The sequence below is a fragment of the Nannospalax galili genome, unplaced genomic scaffold (assembly GCF_000622305.1).
Source record: "Nannospalax galili isolate Female #2095 unplaced genomic scaffold, S.galili_v1.0 scaffold25, whole genome shotgun sequence".
NCBI lineage: Eukaryota > Metazoa > Chordata > Mammalia > Rodentia > Spalacidae > Nannospalax > Nannospalax galili.
In genome coordinates this window covers 6,123,518-6,142,288 of record NW_008355642.1, presented here as the reverse complement: position 1 = coordinate 6,142,288, position 18,771 = coordinate 6,123,518, and the positions used below count along the sequence as shown (strand labels likewise).

Genomic DNA, 18,771 nt, shown 5'->3' with positions numbered 1-18,771 from the left:
ATATATTTCCAGTTTTTATTTTTAGACCTTCACTTGAATATGTGTACCTATGAATTATTTACGTTTTTAAAAATTCATAAAATTATAATTAATAGTGTGTATATTTATTGGTTCACAATGTAATTTTTGTCAATGCCAGTGCCGGAATACAAGGTTTCAAATATAGTATGCTAGAGCTCTATCAATCAGTTACATCTCCAGCCCTGACTGATATCCTTTCTTTCTTTTTCTTTCTTTCTTTCTTTCTTTCCTTTCTCCATTTTTTCTCTCACCCTTACTCACTCCTTCCCTCCCTCCCTTCTTTCTTTCTTTCTTTAGCTTGCTTTCTTCCTTCCTTCCTTCCTTCCTTTGTTCTTTCTTTTCTTTTCTTTCTTTCTTTCTTTCTTTCTTTCTTTCTTTCTTTCTTTCTTTTCTTCCTTCCTTCTTTTTTTATTTGCAAGATCTTCCTAGGCAGGCCCCAGGCAGTACCTTGAGCTCATAGTGTGACTGTCCCTCTCTTTGTGTTCTATCGTCACAAACACATACCACCATATCCAAACAATGTGATGTTTTACCATAAGTATACATTTTGAAATGATTACTACACTCAAGATGATTAACACATCCATCATGCCACATAGTAATTTATTTCATTTTATTAAGTACATTAGTTAGGATTCACTAGAAGAATAGAACTGATAGCATGAATATTTTACAAGATTTATCAGATTGTCTTCCATGATAGGGGCAGAATAGTCAAAAGTTGGCTGCAACCTGCAAAAACTGAGAACACAGTAGCTGTTCATTCCAGGAGGCTGGATGTTCCAATGCGTCAATGAAGCCCTGAATGATTTCTGGAGAGCCTCAAATCTTCAGTTTACATTGGATGACTGAAGAAATTGGATGCCAATCTCGGCAGAGCAGCAGTAGCAGCAGCCACAACAGTGGTGGCAGCAAAAATGTAGATGCACTTACCAGTAGGCAGGACAAAAAAAAAGAAAAACTTTCCCCTGGACATCCCTGTATTGTAGACTCCACAAACAGACAATGCTACCCACACTGCCAGGAGAGTCTTCCCCCTCAGTTATTCTTTCTGTTAAATATCCTTACAGAACTGCCCCATCTAGAAGTATTCATCTTAGTTGATTCCACATGCACTCAGGTTGACAACCAACATTAACCATTGCAATAAGATTTAAAGTGTAATCTCTTATGAGTTTACAAGTTTAACATTATAGTACAATGTTACTGACTATGTTTAGCATTCTGTGCAGTACCTTTTCAGAAATGTTTACTTATAATTTTGTAAGTATTCAACCAACTGTTGATTGGAAACACTCAGAAAAAAAAATTTGCCTATCCTGAACATGTACAGACCTTTTTCCTTTCTGTTATTCCCATACACAATACAGTGGTGTGTGTGTGTGTGTGTCTGTGTGTGTGTGTTCCTACTTGATATATAACTTTATTGATCAGTTTTTCTGTTTTGCTGATTGAATAACATTTCATACTATGAATATACTATAATGTATCCAATTCCATATTGGTAGATGTTTTGTATATTTGAAAATATTTATTACCTGGTTATTATGAACTTCCTGGTACATGTCTCCAGTACATTCCTGTAGTATTTCTCTAGGACAGTGCTCTTCTGTCTAGCCTACAAATTCAGGTAACATTAGAAACTTCAAAGAACATATAAGTACTTCTCCTTGAATATAAATGGAGTAGTTCATGGCAGGGCAGTTTTCCTATAAGTAACAACTATGAAAAGCCAGGCAACTTTCTAAAACCCAGTTTAAGGCATCTGAAAACTGAAAAAGTCATGATGACCAAAGGGAAAAACTTCCAGAGAGAGTAGAGCCTTTCCAAGCAGTAATAAAGACCTGAGATTTGTGTGTTTTTTTCTCCATAGGGGATATTGTCAGTGCCACCTGAGGACAACATCTGGGAGAATTAACAAAGCATTTGTTTAGTGGTCAAAGAATAAAATGAAATGATAAATTCAAAGACTTAGGGGAACTCAAGTACACAGCAGAACCTTTATCAAGACTTGTAATTGTCCCAAAATTGCAAAGAGAGGGAGGTTAAAGTAAAAATGTGGAGATGATACTGAAAAGCAGAATGAAATTCTCCACACCACTCAAGGATTAAGAGACAAAGATAATCCAGAGAAAGGGCTAAGCACTCAAATGGAAGATTTGGATACATTGGAGAGAGGAACTAATAACAGCTTTTACTGAGAAAATTTTGGCAATCAAAATGTACTTTGACCCTTCTTTTTCTCCAGAGACAGGGATGTCTATGGAAGCTTGTTATTTGTGTACCACCTAATCTACCAATTCTGTCCATCAAGAACATATGCATTTGTTCACTAAAAGAGTTATATGACTGTTTGGCAAGACATCAGTTATGGTAGCTAGGAGGTAGAATGCAGGAAGACAAAGTAGGTCACTGTGAATGTGCATTGAAGTTGTATCTTATTCCCAGTCTAAATCCTGGTTTCCACAAGGTGAACGGATTGGATCCACCACATACTTCCTTCCATGATGTTGTGCCTCAATACAAGCTCACAGCAATGGGGTCAAGTGACCATGTACTTGAATCTGTGAAACCCTAAGCCAAAAGAAGTATTTCCTTCTGAACCTTAAGTTGTTTTCCCCCCTTAGGTACTTAATCACAATAATAGAAAAACTGACTAACACAATTACTGAAAGCTAACCTGAAGTAATATTTCAGAAACGATACTTAAAAATAATAGACTTCTCCCTTCAAGACACAGGAAAATAACTTTTATCAGGATGCTCTATATATTTATATGTCTCCAGTGGGATGAATTCAGGAATCATGAAAACAATGGATAGAACAGAATAGTAACAATTGTCAAATTACTTTCAATAACCCATTGGGGAAATTCTGCTTCCAGTCTCTACACTGCTAGACTCTAGAATGTTGTAAATCATGAAAACTAAGGAGTGAAAGCTTTGCCATGAAATTTAGCATGAGTGTATTTTTAACTATGAGATATGGATGCTGCCTTAACATTTCAAGATATCTATGTTCAGGGAAAGTAATGCAGGAAGAAGAATCATGACTTCATTTGGCCATCTCTTAAACACAATTTAAATTGACATAGAAAATTTGCTTCAGGAATAAACAGAAATAAGATCCCTGTACTCTGAGAAGATACTAAAATTTTATTGCTTAATGAGCGTGAGGTTGTGGTGCAAGTCTTTAATTCCAGTACTCGGGAGGCAGAGGCAAGCAGATTGCTGTGAGTTCGAGGTTAGCCTAGTCACCACAGTGAATCCAGGTCAGCTGTGGCTACAGGGGGACCTTATCTCAAAAAAAATTAAATAATAATTATCACTTACATAATGAGGCTTTTTCCAGCAGAGGTGGGCAGGCCTCCTATATCGGTTACTTTTCTGTTGCTGTGAGAAAACATCATGACCAAAGCAAACATAGAAGAAAGAATTGATTGTTGGCTTATGATTCCAGAGGTATAAGAAGAGTCCCTCTTGGTTGGGAGGCATGCAGTAGTCACAGCAGCAGGAGCTGAAACCCGAGAGATCACACGTTCAATGGAAACACGAAACAGAGTGAACAAACTGGATATGGGGAAGGTTATATACTTTCAAAACTCGCCCCCAGTCATATACTTCCTCCAGCAAATCTACACCTCCTAAAGGTTCCACAACCTCCAAAGCAGTGCCTCCAACTGGGGACAATTTGTTCAAATACTTTGTCCTATGGGGTACATTTCTCATTCAAAGTACCAAAGCCTCCTAAGCTGATCTAAGAATGGCTTAAGAGAACAGGAAAAGGATCCAAACTTGGGCACTTACAGTTCTTAGGGAATGGAGTGTCTGTGAGTGTTTATATAGGCAAAAGCTTGCATTGTTTGAGTTTCTCGCGACACTAAAATAGAGAAGACAAAGGTTTTCTTATCAGGTATCGCAAGTATGATGCACAAGAAATGAGGTAGAGATGAGGCCTAAAAGATGTCAAATATCAACAATTCGAGTCAGACTTCATTATCACAGGTAGACAAGGTTCATTGAACCGAATCACCAGAAAGGGCAATAGATTTTGTTACAAAACAGATTCCATCAGAATTTGTTTGCCACTCAAGTGATTGGATATCTCTTGCCCAATTCTTATGGGAAATGGACATATGAAGTAATATTGGCCAAAAATAATCAGTAGGTAAACATTTGTTATGGAAATGGCTTTCATGTCATTAGGTGTGTTTTGGAGACCAACTCAGGGAAAGGAGAATTTAGAATGACAGGGACACTGGAACAAGCTGCAGCCACAGTGGCTATCATGTAATCTACAAAACTTTCTGTCTTAAGCTTCCTTCAGGAAGAGGAATCCACAAGCACCCTGAAGAAACTGACTTGCAGATTTAGACAAAATATTTTCAAGACTAAGTAATTGACTGTATTGTACAAGGTTGCAGAATGCATATGCCTCTTTTACAAAGGACTAGCCATTCTAGATTCTAATGGTCCTGTCAGGAGGCAACCTAGTCCCTTCTAGGATTAGCTTAATTACAGGTATGTATTTTCTTTCATTTACAAACGTTAAATTGATTGATTGAATGAGTGTGTGTGTGTGTGTGTGTGTGTGTGTGTGTGTGCATGAACTTGCCACAGTGCCCATGTGGAGGTCAGAAAACACCTCCTGGGAGTCAGTTCTCTACTTCTACCATGTAGGTCATGTGGATTAAACTCAGGTTATCAGAACTGGTGACAAGAAACATTACCCAGTGAGCCATCTTTACAGCCCCAGGAATATCTTTTCTTCCCATGCCCAAGAATATGCCATTTTCTTCTCAGCTCATACTTAATAAGTGATCAAAAATAGATGTGTGAGCATGGTAGCACAGGTTTGCAATTCCAGCGTTTGCAAGCAAGAGGCAGGAGGATCAAGTTCAAGGCTAGCCTGGGCTGCATAGTAAGTTCAAGGCCAACCTAGGATACACAGTAACACACAATTTGAATTTTAAAAATGAAATAAAACAAAACCAAGGCACCTGCCCCGTGAATGCCAGAAAATGATGTCAGATCCACTATACTGGGAGTTACATATAGTTGTAAACTGCTTGATGTGCTAGGAACTGAATTCAGGTCCGGAAGAACAGTAAGTGCTCTTAACTGCCATCAATAACATCCTTATAAAAATTCCATCCTTAATTTTGCCACCCTCATAACATAATTTGCCATTTTCAACATATCTGTCACTATAATTGCAGCAGCTGTATTCATTCAAAATTATAGAATTTCAAAGCTAATTATAGTTGATGCAGATATCAAAATATCACACTTTCCATTACTCTTATCTACTGTATCTATTGTGTTATAGCTGAAATGTTTAAAATTGTATTAAACATTTTTGTGTCAAAGATATATTGCCCAGTGTGATCATGTTGAAAGATACAGTCTTTCGAAGATAAATGGGTCATAATTGACTGAACCTTCATAAATGGGATTAGCACCATTTTACAAAAAATCAAAGATATGAAATTCCTTTAGATTTGTTACAGCACATGACAGTAAAAGAAGTTGGACATGTACAAACCAGAAGAAAATCATCACCAGAACCAAACCATTCCATGTTGACACCTTGATCTTAGACTTCCAGCCTACAGAAATATGAGAAATATATCAAACAGTATCTGTTGTTTATAATTCACCCAGTTGATTGTGTTTTGTTATAGCAGCCTGAATTGACTTAGACAGGTATCTAGAGCTTATTATTTAATATATACTTGTAAGAACACATATAATACTATATAGTATCAATAATTTTTCATTTTGTTTATTGTATGTTTACTTTTTGTTGTCAGTATTGTTGAACTGAGCTCAGAGCATCACATATGCTAGGCAAGCACTCTACCAACCCTTCACTGTATTTACTTTATGGTAAAGAAAACATTCAATATGAAATCTACCATCAACCAATATTTAAGTCTATATAGCAGTATTAAGAATTCAAGACACTTGGGACTAGAGAGATGACTCAGCAGTTAAAAGCACTGACTGCCTTTGCAGAGGACTCAGGTTCAATTCCCAGTACCCATGTGGTGGCTAACAACCATCCATAACTCCAGTTCCAGGGGATCCAACACCCTCTTCTGACCTCCACAGGCATTGTACAACATGGGTGCACTTACATATATGCAGGCAATAGTCTCATATATGTAAAATAAAAATATCAAACATTTTAAAATAAAAAAGAATGAGAGATACTGATTGATAGAACCAGTATGACTTACATAATTGAAATATTATAAATATTGAATAACAACTCCTCATTTTCTGCTCCTAATTTCTGTTTCTATAAGTATGACTAACTTAGATAGCTCATATAGCTGGGATGATATAAGATTTGTGCTTCTGTAACTGTCTTACTTAAATGTCCTCAAGTTTCATCGATGTAAATGGCAAGATGTCTTTTTTCAAGGAAGTCACCCATTTTGTATGCAGAGCATATTTTCTTCATTTATCCATTAATGAGCATATAGATCATCTCCATATCTTAGCTATTATAAATAGTGCTGAAGTAAGCATAGTCAACTATTTTAGATAAATGTCCAGAAATTGTATTGATTTGTGATAGTTTTACTTTTAGTGTGTGAGAAACCACCATCCTGTGGCTACATAAACGTGTATTCCCCTCAGTAGTGTACAAAGGTTGCAATCTCTTCATATACTTCCTTCAAATTTGTATTTTGTACTTTTGAAAATAAAATGTTCAAGTTGATATCTTACTGTGGCTTTGATTTGCTTATCCTTGACAATTAGTATTTCATAAACCAGTTGATGATTCATGCATATTCATTGGAGAGGTATCTGGTCAAGTAATTTGTCCATATTTTCATTAAGGTTATTTAATACATTTCCTTTCTTTGTATTTTCTTTGTTAACTTGCTATTGATTAACTTGTAGGATTTCTGTATATAATCTGATTATTAAGCCCTTATGCTGTATATTGTTTCCACATATTTCTCTACATTTTAATTGATTTTCCACTACTATTTGTTTCCTTTGCTATGTGACAAAGTCATGTAGTCTGACACAGACTGATTTTCTTATACTGTTGCTTTTGCTTTTGGTGTCCTGTCCATGGAGGCTTTTATTCCATGTTTCCTTCTAAAAATTCAAAATTCAGATCTGTGTTTAAGACTCCGATCCACTTTTATAATTTTAAATCCTGTTTTCCCAGCCCCGTGTTGAAGAGACTTTTCATTTTCCCATTGTGTGTTGTTCTTGACACCTTTGTTGACTATCAGTTGGCCATCATATGTGTTTCGGGCACCCATATTCCCAGTTCTTCATGCTGTTCTGTTGCTGTATATTATCATATTTCCATTAACATTCTATTTTAAGTACTGCAGCACTGAATATTGTGAGTCAAGAATTGTGTTACCCCACTTTTGCTTTTCTTTCTCAGTCTTTTTAGATTTCTCTCATTCTTTGTAATTCTATATTAATGTTACATATTTTTCTATTTAAAATGCTGATAGATGAATATTTCACTGAGTCTAGAGATACTTTTATTTTCAATCAAATTGTTCAACGATGCTATCCAAATATTTAATGTTAATGTTTAATGATATTAAGTCTTCTAATAGGTGGTGCATGCCTTTAATCCCAGCACTTGGGAGTCAGAGGCAGGCAGATCTCTGAGAGTTAAAGATCAGACTGGTCTACATAGTGAGTTCCAGGACAGTTGGGGCTACAGGGTGACCCTGTCCCAAAAAGACAAAAAAAAGATGGCACATATTTGTATTATTTGTCTTAATTTATTATTATAATATTCTGTAGTTTTCAAATATACAAGTACTTGACCCCTTCTGTTACTAATCACACAATAAGACTAACTAGATAAGTTATAAGGAACAATCTATTTTGGCTCATGATGCTCTCCAAATGCTAAGAGGCTGCATTTGGTGATGCTTTTCTTGCTGGTGAAGGCACAGAGATACATGCACATGGATCACTATATACAAGGGAAAGGAATGTCCATATGTCTGTACTATAGGTCTGTCTTCATCCCTTTCTTGTTCCCTCTCCTTCCCTTTTCTTCTCCTTCTTTCCCCTCTATCTTTCCCACATCCATCTCTCTTATTTATCCTCACTCTTTCCCTTCTTATGAAGCTCCTGGGTTTCAGTTAATGGACTCCACCTTAAGAACCTTATCTTATTTTAATCACTACTAGCTTCATAAAATGTAATTACTCTTCTTAAGTTTTTCAGAAGAATTTTATAGACTTAATTTTTCTTTTAAATTTTTTGTTATTTTTATTTTATAAGTATGAGTGTATTGCCTGCATGTATGTAAGAGCACGTGTTTCATGAAGTGCCGAGGAGGTCACAAGAGGGTATCAGATCCCCTGCAACTGGAGTTACAGATGGTTATTAGCCACCATATGGGTGCTGGGGACTGGACCCAGGTCCTCTCCAAGAGCAGCCAGTGCTTTTTACTGCATAGACATCGCTCCAGCCCCAATTACTCTCAAAATATCTGATTGAATTCACCAATGATATCATCTAATCCTGAGCTTTTCAAACTTAGCGAAAAACTGGTAACTGATTCAATCACCTCAGTAGATATAAATTCATTTAGATCTTCTCTTTCATCACAACTCACTCTCAGTAAGCTGTATGTTTCTTGGAATTCATTTGTTTAGATATGAAATTTTAGGTGGGCTTATGTAATCTTTCTCTGTATGTCATCTTTTTGTGTCATTTCTTATAATGTCTCCTCATTCATTTATGATTTTATGTAGAGTTTCCTCTCTTTCATTAGGGTGCCTAATTTTTATAAATTATCTCATCTATTCAAATAAGCCATCTTTATTTTTATTCATCCATCTCTACTATTTTTTAATTCTCTCTTAGGATATATATTTTAGATTAGCCTTCCATTTAGTGTATTTATCAATATATACTTCACACTTTGCATTATTTTTTTCTACACCTTATAGAATTTGATATTGTTGTAATGTCATGGTTATTATTAGAATTTTCATTTTACAGATGAGGAAAAGTAGCTATAGGATTTATATACCTGGCCATAGATCACAAAGCAGTCTAAGTAAAACAACCAAAACTATAATGTAACTTCAGTGAAACCAGAAATTTTCTGTTCAATATTTCTGTTCATTTTTCTTCTCTGGGTCTCCAATTTCTTATCCATTCACCCATACTGAGTACTAGAAATAAACAAATATCCCTGCAAATGAATCTCATACAAAAAATTTTATGTTCTAAATACTTATTTTAATATGGAAACACATATATAATAATACTTATGAATTTTTTGCTATTTTCCTATCACTGAAAAGTTTTATCTTGGGGTTAGAATTCAGTCACTATAAAATTAACTCTCACTACGCTGTTGTTATGTTGTAAATTCTAATACTGAGGCTTTGAATTCATGTTATCTGAGATTAAACCCACTTTGGTGGGTGGAGGTAAGATAGCCTACATTAGTAGTGGAGGCTCTGGGGATACAAAAATATCATATTTCATTGAGAAATACAAACAGGCTAAACAGAACATTTTCACTTGACCAAGCAGAGCATGTTTACACTGTTTGGAAAGGAATCTGAAAAAGAGGGATAAGTTACAAATGAATGATCCCTTCCACAACACCAGCTTAAGAATTGGCTGGGAACAATGAGGAGTTTTAATGAAAATGTGTGCTTGTACAGGAAAGTTCATGTCTCTCTCATTCTGTTATCTCATGCATGTTATGTCACAAATACTACACCCCTAGCAGAAAGGAATATATATAACTGAAAGAAGCTAATTCAAGATACAATGAGAGTTCTGGCAAATGGGAACACATTCTGAATAGGAGAGAGAGAGAGAGAGAGAGAGAGAGAGAGAGAGAGAGAACTGTTGAGAAGCTCATATACAACCCACTGTATTTGCATTACTGTATGCTCTTTTATTGTGCTATTAGAATACTCAAATATGAAGACCTGGCCTACATTTCAACTTTTTTATCTTGTAGTATTCTTTTGTATGTATATTTTTATTGAATTTTTGTTCATTTCATACAAAATATCTTAATCATCTTTATACCCCCTCCCTCATCCAGATCCCTCCATGATCCAGCCCACTGGATTTCATGCATTCTATAATATATATTAAAGTGTATCGAGTCAAGTTAGTGTACCCAGACATTTCTCAGTGTAAAGTACAAGTTCATTCACTGGGATCTAGTCAGCCTGTCTAGTGTCTTTCCTTTAAAGATGATCAACTTTCCCTCGCCCAGTAATAGTCAGCTATCAATAGGTATTTGCCTAGTATTGGGGCCTGCTGCCCATTTCCACAGTTCTGTGCTGGGTTTTTGTCTGCTCGAGTTTGCATGTGTCTTGTGCATGCTCATAGCATTGATGTAGGTTCACATGAGTAAGGTCCCAAGAGCCTGTAAGACTCTGTTTCCTTATGATCATGCTCCAAGCCTGGCTCTTATAATCTTTCTACACCCTCTTCCACAATACTCCCTGAGGCCTGAGTGGGTGAAGTTTAATATAGAAGTTCAACTTTTATCCAGAGGGTATATTCCAAGGCATTTGTCACCCTAGCCAAATTTTCTAGAATTAGCTAATGGGAATGTAATTAAAGTTATTTGCTAATATTGATTCTTCCTTTGTTTTAGATAACAATCAGTCATCTATATCTGTATATTTTGTCAGGATTACCCTTTTCCACAGCCAGTGTAGCGCTGATAAGGTCTATTTTTCATCTCTGCACTAGAAGAGATGCAAGTCGAAGTCCAAGGTCACAGCAATCACATCAGGCTATGTTATGTATTTATTTCCCTTTGTTATATGCATGTCTAGTTACCCAGTGGCCCTTTTCTTAGCTACATTTCTGTTGGGTTGACAACTTTCCCTAGAAAGAGAATACTTCTGGTGCTCTTCTCCAAAATCATCAGTAAGAATGTTCTATCAAATCTGATAGTAGGGTGAGGAGGACTTATTTCAGGTTGATCCAGAGATCCATTTTCATGAGGAGCTACATCTTTTGTTCCTTCTTCACCAATGTGCAGCACAGCCTTGTGAGAGGCCTGTAGAGGGAAAATAAACAATGAAGTCACCTGAAACATTGGCAACAGACTTTGGATGAAGTGGAGATAGAAAAGGAAATAGAGCAATAGGTCTGCAACTGAGTACTGTATTGATGGTGCTTGAATAGGAGGATTACTTTGCTAAGAGTAGTAAATGAATTTTTGTGATTGTGGGAATATTTGCTTGGTAACCCCTTATTCTCCATGGCCTTCTGTCTCTAGAAATGGTCTGTTTATCATTTTCCCCACCTGCTCCAAAATTAGATCTCACCAGAGTCACTTCTGATCATTAAGGCTTTCCATTAGAGTCATATTAGGGCCCAAAGCATAGGGATAGAAAGAATTTCTCAAATGAGTTATTTTGAGTAACAGAAATAAATCTGGAGTTGTGACCTAACAGAAGTCACACTGCCTCTCCAGGTATGAGATTGCTCATTGGTCAAATGAGATGGGTAAATTATTTGACTCCGGATGATCTTTTCAGCTGATACAGTCAAAACTAATCTACCAACTTACATAGGAAAGTTTCAGACCATTGTCCTCTGTGAGTCCATGAAAATTAGCATTTTCAGCAAAGGCATCCTTCATACCCATCTTCTGAAGTGTGGTTCCAAGGTCATAAGTGGCAGAAATCGAAAACTTTGGAATAAACAAGTCAACCCATCTGTGAAAGATGAGGAAAGAGAGACATGACACATGACAGTCAGCACACTAATATATCTCTCCCTCCCTCCCTCCCTTCCTCTCTGTCTCGCATCCAACTCTGCTACTCCCCTGAACTTAGACAACCATTAACATGATGCCAAATTCACAGACATTTTTTCCTAGATAAAGTAGTCTTTGATTCATAAAATGTTGGAGTGCAACACTTGGAATTAAGATATGTACCTTTCTGATTATAATAAAAATACATATCTGTGTTATTGACCAAGGTCATGGGACTAGTAGCATGAAGATCAACGGGTAGTGCACAGAATGCTCCTGGTTTTCTATCTTGCATTCTTAGCCCAGAATGACTGCCCACTAAAACCTCAACATCAAATAATACCCAACCCCCAAATTTCTAGTCGGTCTCTGAAAAGGCATCAGATTCCAGGAAAATTGACTTTGGAGACCTGTATGAGTATTTCTAATTTGCAAAATATCAATAATACTGCCTTTCTGAAGTTTTGTTGATGTGTTTGCATGATACATTGTGGAAAATGTCGATCAAAGTGTCAGACATATGGTATGTTTTGGAAATACTATAATTATCGTGCAACTGCCAGGTGCTTCTGGGTGATTTTCCAGCCTCTAAGTTTTTTCTTAACTCAGTCTCGCCTGTGCTATTATGCCCACCCCAAGTCCTCATACCTTCTAAGTCATTTACCCTTTCTGCAGTAAGCGGTTCCACTTTTTCAGTGTTTTAGATGACAGGGCTGCTTCCACCCATTCCAAGTTTCCTGCCTTTGGAAGGACAAAGAGTGCCAGAGCATTCTTAATGTAGTCCATTTGAAGAACTGTGCAGTTCAGTTCTATATCCACGAGATGATAGTATTGTTTTATCTGGTGCATCATAGAAACTTGCACTGTGGTGGTCTTATCCACTAAGAAGTTAAAACTAACTTCTGTCTTGAATAGATGAAAAGGATTTGCCCACTTAGCTTAAAATAAAGAGAGAAGAGACATGTTTTCTAAACTATTAGTCATTTATTCTAGTAATTAAGGTTACCTACTGTCAGCCAGTTTTACAAGGGATTCCAAGTGACTGAGGACCAGAAAAACAAAGTCAATTGACATAATCATCGAGCTCCCATATGGCAAAACCTAATGTCACATCAGAGGCTCTTGGACCTCATAGTCTGTTCAGAAATGCCATATTTCCTAAAACTTACCTGAAACAGCATTCTCTTTCATGAAGAGATATAATGGCATCCAGAACAAAAAGTGAAATGAGATAACAAAGTGTTCTGGTATTTTAGCCACATATGGATGTGTGGTTTATGGCCAAAATCTTCTCCACCAAATGCAACTAACAGGTTCTATAGAACCAATAGGGCTCATCTGAGCATGGAACTTTCAGAAAGGAAACAAATAATACCTGTTTCAAACTCCAGCTATAAGACTATAGCATTTCTAGGAAAGACTAGCACTGAAATTTACTAAAAGTATCAACCTGGGTACTTGTTGCATAATCTCTAGTACATAGTGGGTACTTAATACAAAAAAATATATTTATGTATATGTGCCCAAATATGCATAGCAAGTAAGGATCATGGCAGTGTTTAGATAAAAATTCTATCTACTTGTCCAACCCCATCAAATATTTTAGAAACTTTAATTCTTTAGCCAAATATCATCAGGACATTCATACCATTGTCACTCACCTCTCAGAAAGTAAAATCTCATTAGATAATTCCTGGGCTTGTACACAGAGCTATGTGTCATTTTGAATGATCCAATACAATGCACAAATATGTACAGTAGTTAAAATCACTATGGTATGAGGGACACCTACTGATGTCAGTGATAAGAGCCCATCTGACCATTAACCTTGAAGTTGATGCCTTGGCGCCTTACCTTTGAAATGAGTATAGCTCACCAAAACCATGACGGTATTCAGTTTGAGGTCTTGGATTAAGCCTACAATTTTCCCTTTGGTTTGCTTCTCCACATGATTGTTTATCTCCTGCTGGGCTGCAGAAATATTGGAGAAGTCAGTAGAAAAGACTTCCGTTTCATAGAGGGTCTTGACATCATCCAGAAACTTTGTGAGTGGTTTCAGTTGCTTCCCAATGAAGAGTGCATTTCCCATCTGCAATTCCAGTTCTTCCTTTGGAAAATTCAATGAACAGATCAAATGCTGGAAGCCATGCTGTAATTCTGTCATTGAAATGTCTGTGAGGTTGAACCCTAAAACCTCCAGGATCTGAGTTTGGGTGGTAGAACCAGATCCAAATGAAAGCATGGCCAAAGCGGCAGAAATGCTAACAGGGGAAAAGAAGATGTTCTGATCTGGAGTCTCCACAGCAAATCTCCGATACAGACTGAATGCAAAGTCAGCATTGATAGATGACATCTTATAGAGAGTGGCATTTTGTTGGGGCAAATGGCACGTAGCTACTTTGCCTTCAGAGCTGATATGTGGGGTACAATGGATTGTAGTATGTTGTCCAAATACCAAGAAAAGCATACAGATGAACAGTGACATTCTGGAATACAAGTAATCTACAAAACATGAAGTGAGAGAACCTCAATGCTTAGATGGATGAAACACTCTCCAAACCAGAAAACCATAAAAGTCACCCACCTTGATCAATAAAACAATAGCAAATATTTGATGATGTGCTCACCAAGGGGAAATGGGTGGTAGTTTCTCTCTTCCCTAAAGACCGATGACATGTCTACTAAGGACAAAGGGTAAAAGAAATGCATTGCCTGGGCAACAGAAATACAGAGTCATGGACACATTAACATGTAATAACAGCATATGAAACTACTAAAATTAACTTACGTTTATGGAAATTGAATCACCTTTTTATTTGCACTAAAAGCAGTTTTATGAGAGAGAAGAAACTTTAGGCAGAACTAGCATTCTCTATGCTTATGTTATGTGTTGAATAGTGTTTTGGAATGCATGTATGTATTTTCCATTGACATTTTTCTTAAGATAACACCTGTGACATGACACAGGATATGAGTGGTTGGAGTGGAAGGACAATGGCTTATAGATTCATGTACAAAGTAATAAGCAGAAATTCATGCATTTGTGAAGGTATGCAAGCCACATGAGTATTTTAAAACAAGAAGAAAATGAAAATATAACTTTCTGGTTTTAGAGATCTTACTCTCATTATCTTCTAAATAGTCATTTCCCACTTCTAACACATCTTAACACCATTATACTAAGTATGTGTGTTATTTTTTAATTAGTAGAGAGGAAATTATGAAGTTTTTCTAAGCCTGAATGAGTACACAGAAAAGGTTAAGGAGTCATCTGTGGAGTGGCTAATGTCCATCGACTAGTGGTTAGAAGGAAGAGATCCGTGGAATCAGCATAGGACCCCTTCCTAAGCCTTCCATCATTGTCCTAAATGACCTCTTCCTAGGTACTAAACTGCTATCTTATCTTTAACAATTCTAGCTTGTATTTTCCTGAATTCTTAAGCATCTGCCCAGCTGCCTATTGGACACATCCACCAAGTTGGCTCACTCATACCTCAGCCTCCATTGGGAAATCTGTTTCCAAATGTAACCACATCCTCTTCCCATGCCTCAAACATGTCCCTTCATTTTAATTCAACACTGTAGTATATTGCACCATTGTTTAGAAGAAAACCCATATCCTAAGTGCTTTCTTCATTTTCATTCTCCACTTCTAATGGATCATGGTGACGAGTTAATACTGCCTGAATACTTATTAAAATTTTTCTCTTCATCAATACTGCCATTGCCTTAGTTCAAGGCCTTAGCTAATGAATCATCTCCTAGCAGGACTCAGGGCCTCTCAACTCCTTTTTTTACCTCTCTATCAAATCTTCATAGTATAACCAGAACTGGATAGAGGGACAATTATCAGATGACTACACTTATACCTTGGCTCCTGGGCCCAGGAACTTCAAGCTTATAGTTATTTGGGAATCAGACTTTATGATACAGATGTTCAAAGTTCCCAAGAAGAAAAAATTACTTACAGCATATGTCCAAGGAGCCACTTGCCTCTCTCAGATAACAACACCTTTCCATCTTTATAACATGCCCTCGATTGCAAAACAAGAGCATTCTTAGTTATAGATTAACCCTGACATGAAACCTGGGATATTTCCTAAGCTGATGCACACAACCAAGGCCAAGAGGAAAAAGCTGAAAAAGTATAGGGTTTGGACTCTGGGTAAAACTTCAGATAATGCTTTGGTCTCTACATGCTTCATTTAAAGCAAAAAAAGAGAGCTGCTGGAGTCCAGGTTCTTTCTCACTAACCAAGTATCTTTTTCTGAGGCAGAATTTCTAAAATCCATGAACAAAAGTACCAAAAGTCAACAGGAGAAAGGCAGTTCTTATCATTGTCACCCAATATTGTCAGGACTGGAAGACTTTTGAGAAAAAGATTTAGACAGACAGACACCCAGGAAACCTCTGTTACACATACTATAAGACGATTTGTGAACATGTGGGGAAATGCCATCATGGGTAGCTTCAAACCCTAAGGTTTTATGCTCAAAGGGAAACAAGTCATGTCCTCTGATCACTAAAATCCATTGCACCCTCCCCTGGCAAGAGGCCTCCAAAAATGATACAGATGGGGCCAGTAAGGTAGAATAAAAAGTGCCTCTGTCTGAGATCAACTGTGTGCTGTGTGCAAAGAAGCAGTGGGAACAAAGAGTGCTAGACTTCATCAAGGGGTTTGAGTTCAGCTGTGACTCTGCCAGACTGTAGCTACAGTGATAGTAGTAGTAAACAGCAACATAGGGTAATTGACTCTGCACAAGACAGGACATAAAATGCCTAATTCCATACAGAGCTGCCTCAAGGACTACATTAAAGATCAATGTGTTGGGAGCGAGAGCTTGCTCAGCGGTTAAGAGTACTGGCTGATCTTGCACAGGACCCAGGTTTGATTCCCAGCACCCACATAGCAGCTAACAACTGTTCATTACTCCAGTTCCAGAGGATCCAACACCTTCTTCTGTCCTCAGGCATTGCACAACATGTGTGCACTTCCACACATGTGGACAATATACTTATACATAAGTAATAAAAAATAATAAATAAACCATTTTAATTTTTAAAAAGGATCAGTGTGTGAAGTTAGGGGTAGAGAAGGGAACTGGAGCTAGTTCAAGCTAAGCCTAGATATGATTTATGGAAGGACTTGGAATCCAAGATAAATAGGACACACCTAACCTGGAGTCCACTGGGAAGGAAATGGGGGTTTTATAAAGGGACTGACTAGAGTCATGGTGATTGTACTATGTCACTTTTCCTTAGCAATCAATTATAGCCAGGGCCTAATGTGTACAAAGCACCATATTTAGCACTGGGGCTTCAGAGGTAATGCAGAATATTAGTTCTCCTTCCAAATCCTCCTTCCAAGAGATCTTTCTGATCTCTTGACACTCCTACCCAAACTGAATAGGAGAGGGGACATCTCATATACAGGATGGTCACTGGTACATGTGTCTCACAGAAAGTCAACATCAAACTCAAGGGCCTTGACTGTTAGTTCAGTCCAAATTCAGTTCTCGTAATATAACACATTGCCTCTTTTTCAGCTATTGTAAACACCTGCAAAAGAACAGGGACAGACAAAAGAAAACTTCCAAACCTGTGCCCTCTGGTGGCACAGTTGGACAATGGCACAGGTTCAGGTTTTCATAACAGCTCAATCTCATGTAAACTAACTCAAGGAGCCACAAGGTAAATACCTATAATCACTTCACTGGGGAAGCAGAGGCAGAAAGTTTGTATTGTGAGTTCTAGGCAAGCCTGAGCTACATAATGAGATACTGTCTCAAACAACAAAAAAAGTAAAATAATAAAAAAATATAATTCACAGATATGATGAGCATGCCATATTCCCTCCTTGAGGGCATTGCACAGTGACCTAACACTAAGCCCCACTTCATAAATTCCCTACTACCTCTACACTGACGTAATGAAGACCAAGCGTCCAACACATGAACACTCAGGGAACATGGTGTCATAGCAAAGTGTTGTCCACAGGCTGGTATCACAGTGCCTGACACATACTAGGAAAGCAGAAGCTTTTAATTCTTTACCTTTTCATCAGCTGACATCAGTTTCTTCTCTCACCTCAATATCCAACCCATACGCTGCTCAATTCTTTCAACAAACGTGTTCTCTTTAAGATGAAATTGGCTCTTTTTATAAAGTTATATTTAGCATAATGCCAGCATTGTGTAAAGCTGATAGAGCTAGCACATTGAATAGAGAATCTTAAAAGTGTTACCACATCAATAAATTCAATCTGCTCTAAAATTGTATGTATTTTGTTTGGATAAACACCATAATAATTTATTGCCACCCAATTTCTTCTGAATTTTATTTTATAAAGGTTTAAAGGTCCCCTGATTCATTTCATGCATAATTTTTTCCTCCTGGCTTTTACTTGATAGTTGACCCCCAAAAGAGTCTAGGAGAAATTATTGGATCTCATTCTATATATGTGTAGAAAAAATAATGTGTGCGAAGTGGTGAAATTAGGAAAGTAGCTTTCTTCTTGTAATCTAAGTCTTAAAGGCAAATAAAGTACTGGATACTAAAGCAAAAGAGAAACAGCTTCATCAGTCTAAACTAAGTATTGCTTGTGCTGACTAGGGAAAATAAGTGGGTATTTGGAATTGAGGATTTTTTTAGTTCTTTCAATGTTCCTATTCTTAACATCTTACTCTTTTTATTTGATAGACTAACTTTGATAAAAGTGACTCATCAATTCTAGGATAATGAGCAAATCTATAACTTGGTAGTCCACATGATGAGATGCAGAATAGAAGATTTGACTATTTTAGGGACCCAGATGGGTTCCAAGAAATTCTACTTGCATGTTGACTAATATGGACTTAGGGTTTTCGGTATGTGTGGTTGTTCATGTTAACTGTCAGCTTGACAAAAGTTAGAATCCCCTGGCAAATGGGCCTCTGGACATGAATGTGAAGGATTATCTTCAGCACATTAATTGAGGTGGAAAGATCTGCCCAC

At 37.1% G+C, this 18,771-nt stretch overlaps 1 protein-coding gene across 3 annotated transcripts; it reads right to left on the bottom strand.

Annotated features, from left to right (window-relative positions):
- Positions 1–10,514: 10,514 nt before the first annotated feature.
- On the bottom strand, positions 10,515–15,805 carry Serpina7 (serpin family A member 7). Of its 3 annotated transcripts, none has more exons than XM_008853000.2 (5): positions 15,747–15,805; positions 13,633–14,280; positions 12,443–12,716; positions 11,590–11,737; positions 10,515–11,073 (listed from the first exon to the last, which is right to left on the bottom strand). In XM_008853000.2, the coding sequence occupies exons 1-5, from the start codon at positions 15,796–15,798 to the stop codon at positions 10,870–10,872; spliced, it is 1,326 nt and encodes a 441-aa protein (XP_008851222.2). In that variant the 5' UTR covers positions 15,799–15,805; the 3' UTR covers positions 10,515–10,869. The 3 variants fall into 3 exon arrangements, with proteins under 3 accessions (XP_008851222.2, XP_029411933.1, XP_029411934.1); XM_029556073.1 differs by lacking the exon at positions 15,747–15,805 and adding an exon at positions 14,406–14,763; XM_029556074.1 differs by lacking the exon at positions 15,747–15,805 and adding an exon at positions 14,363–14,460.
- Positions 15,806–18,771: the final 2,966 nt, after the last annotated feature.

Excerpts from the sequence above, each read along its gene's own strand:
- Serpina7 (XM_029556073.1), bottom strand. The coding sequence starts at position 14,487 with ATGCATTTCTTTTACCCTTTGTCCTTAGTAGACATGTCATCGGTCTTT. Across the intron at positions 12,717-13,632 it reads GAGCTATACTCATTTCAAAG|CTAAGTGGGCAAATCCTTTT; the intron begins GTAAGGCGCCAA and ends CTTTATTTTAAG. Across the intron at positions 11,074-11,589 it reads ATGGTCTGAAACTTTCCTAT|GCCTCTCACAAGGCTGTGCT; the intron begins GTAAGTTGGTAG and ends TTCCCTCTACAG.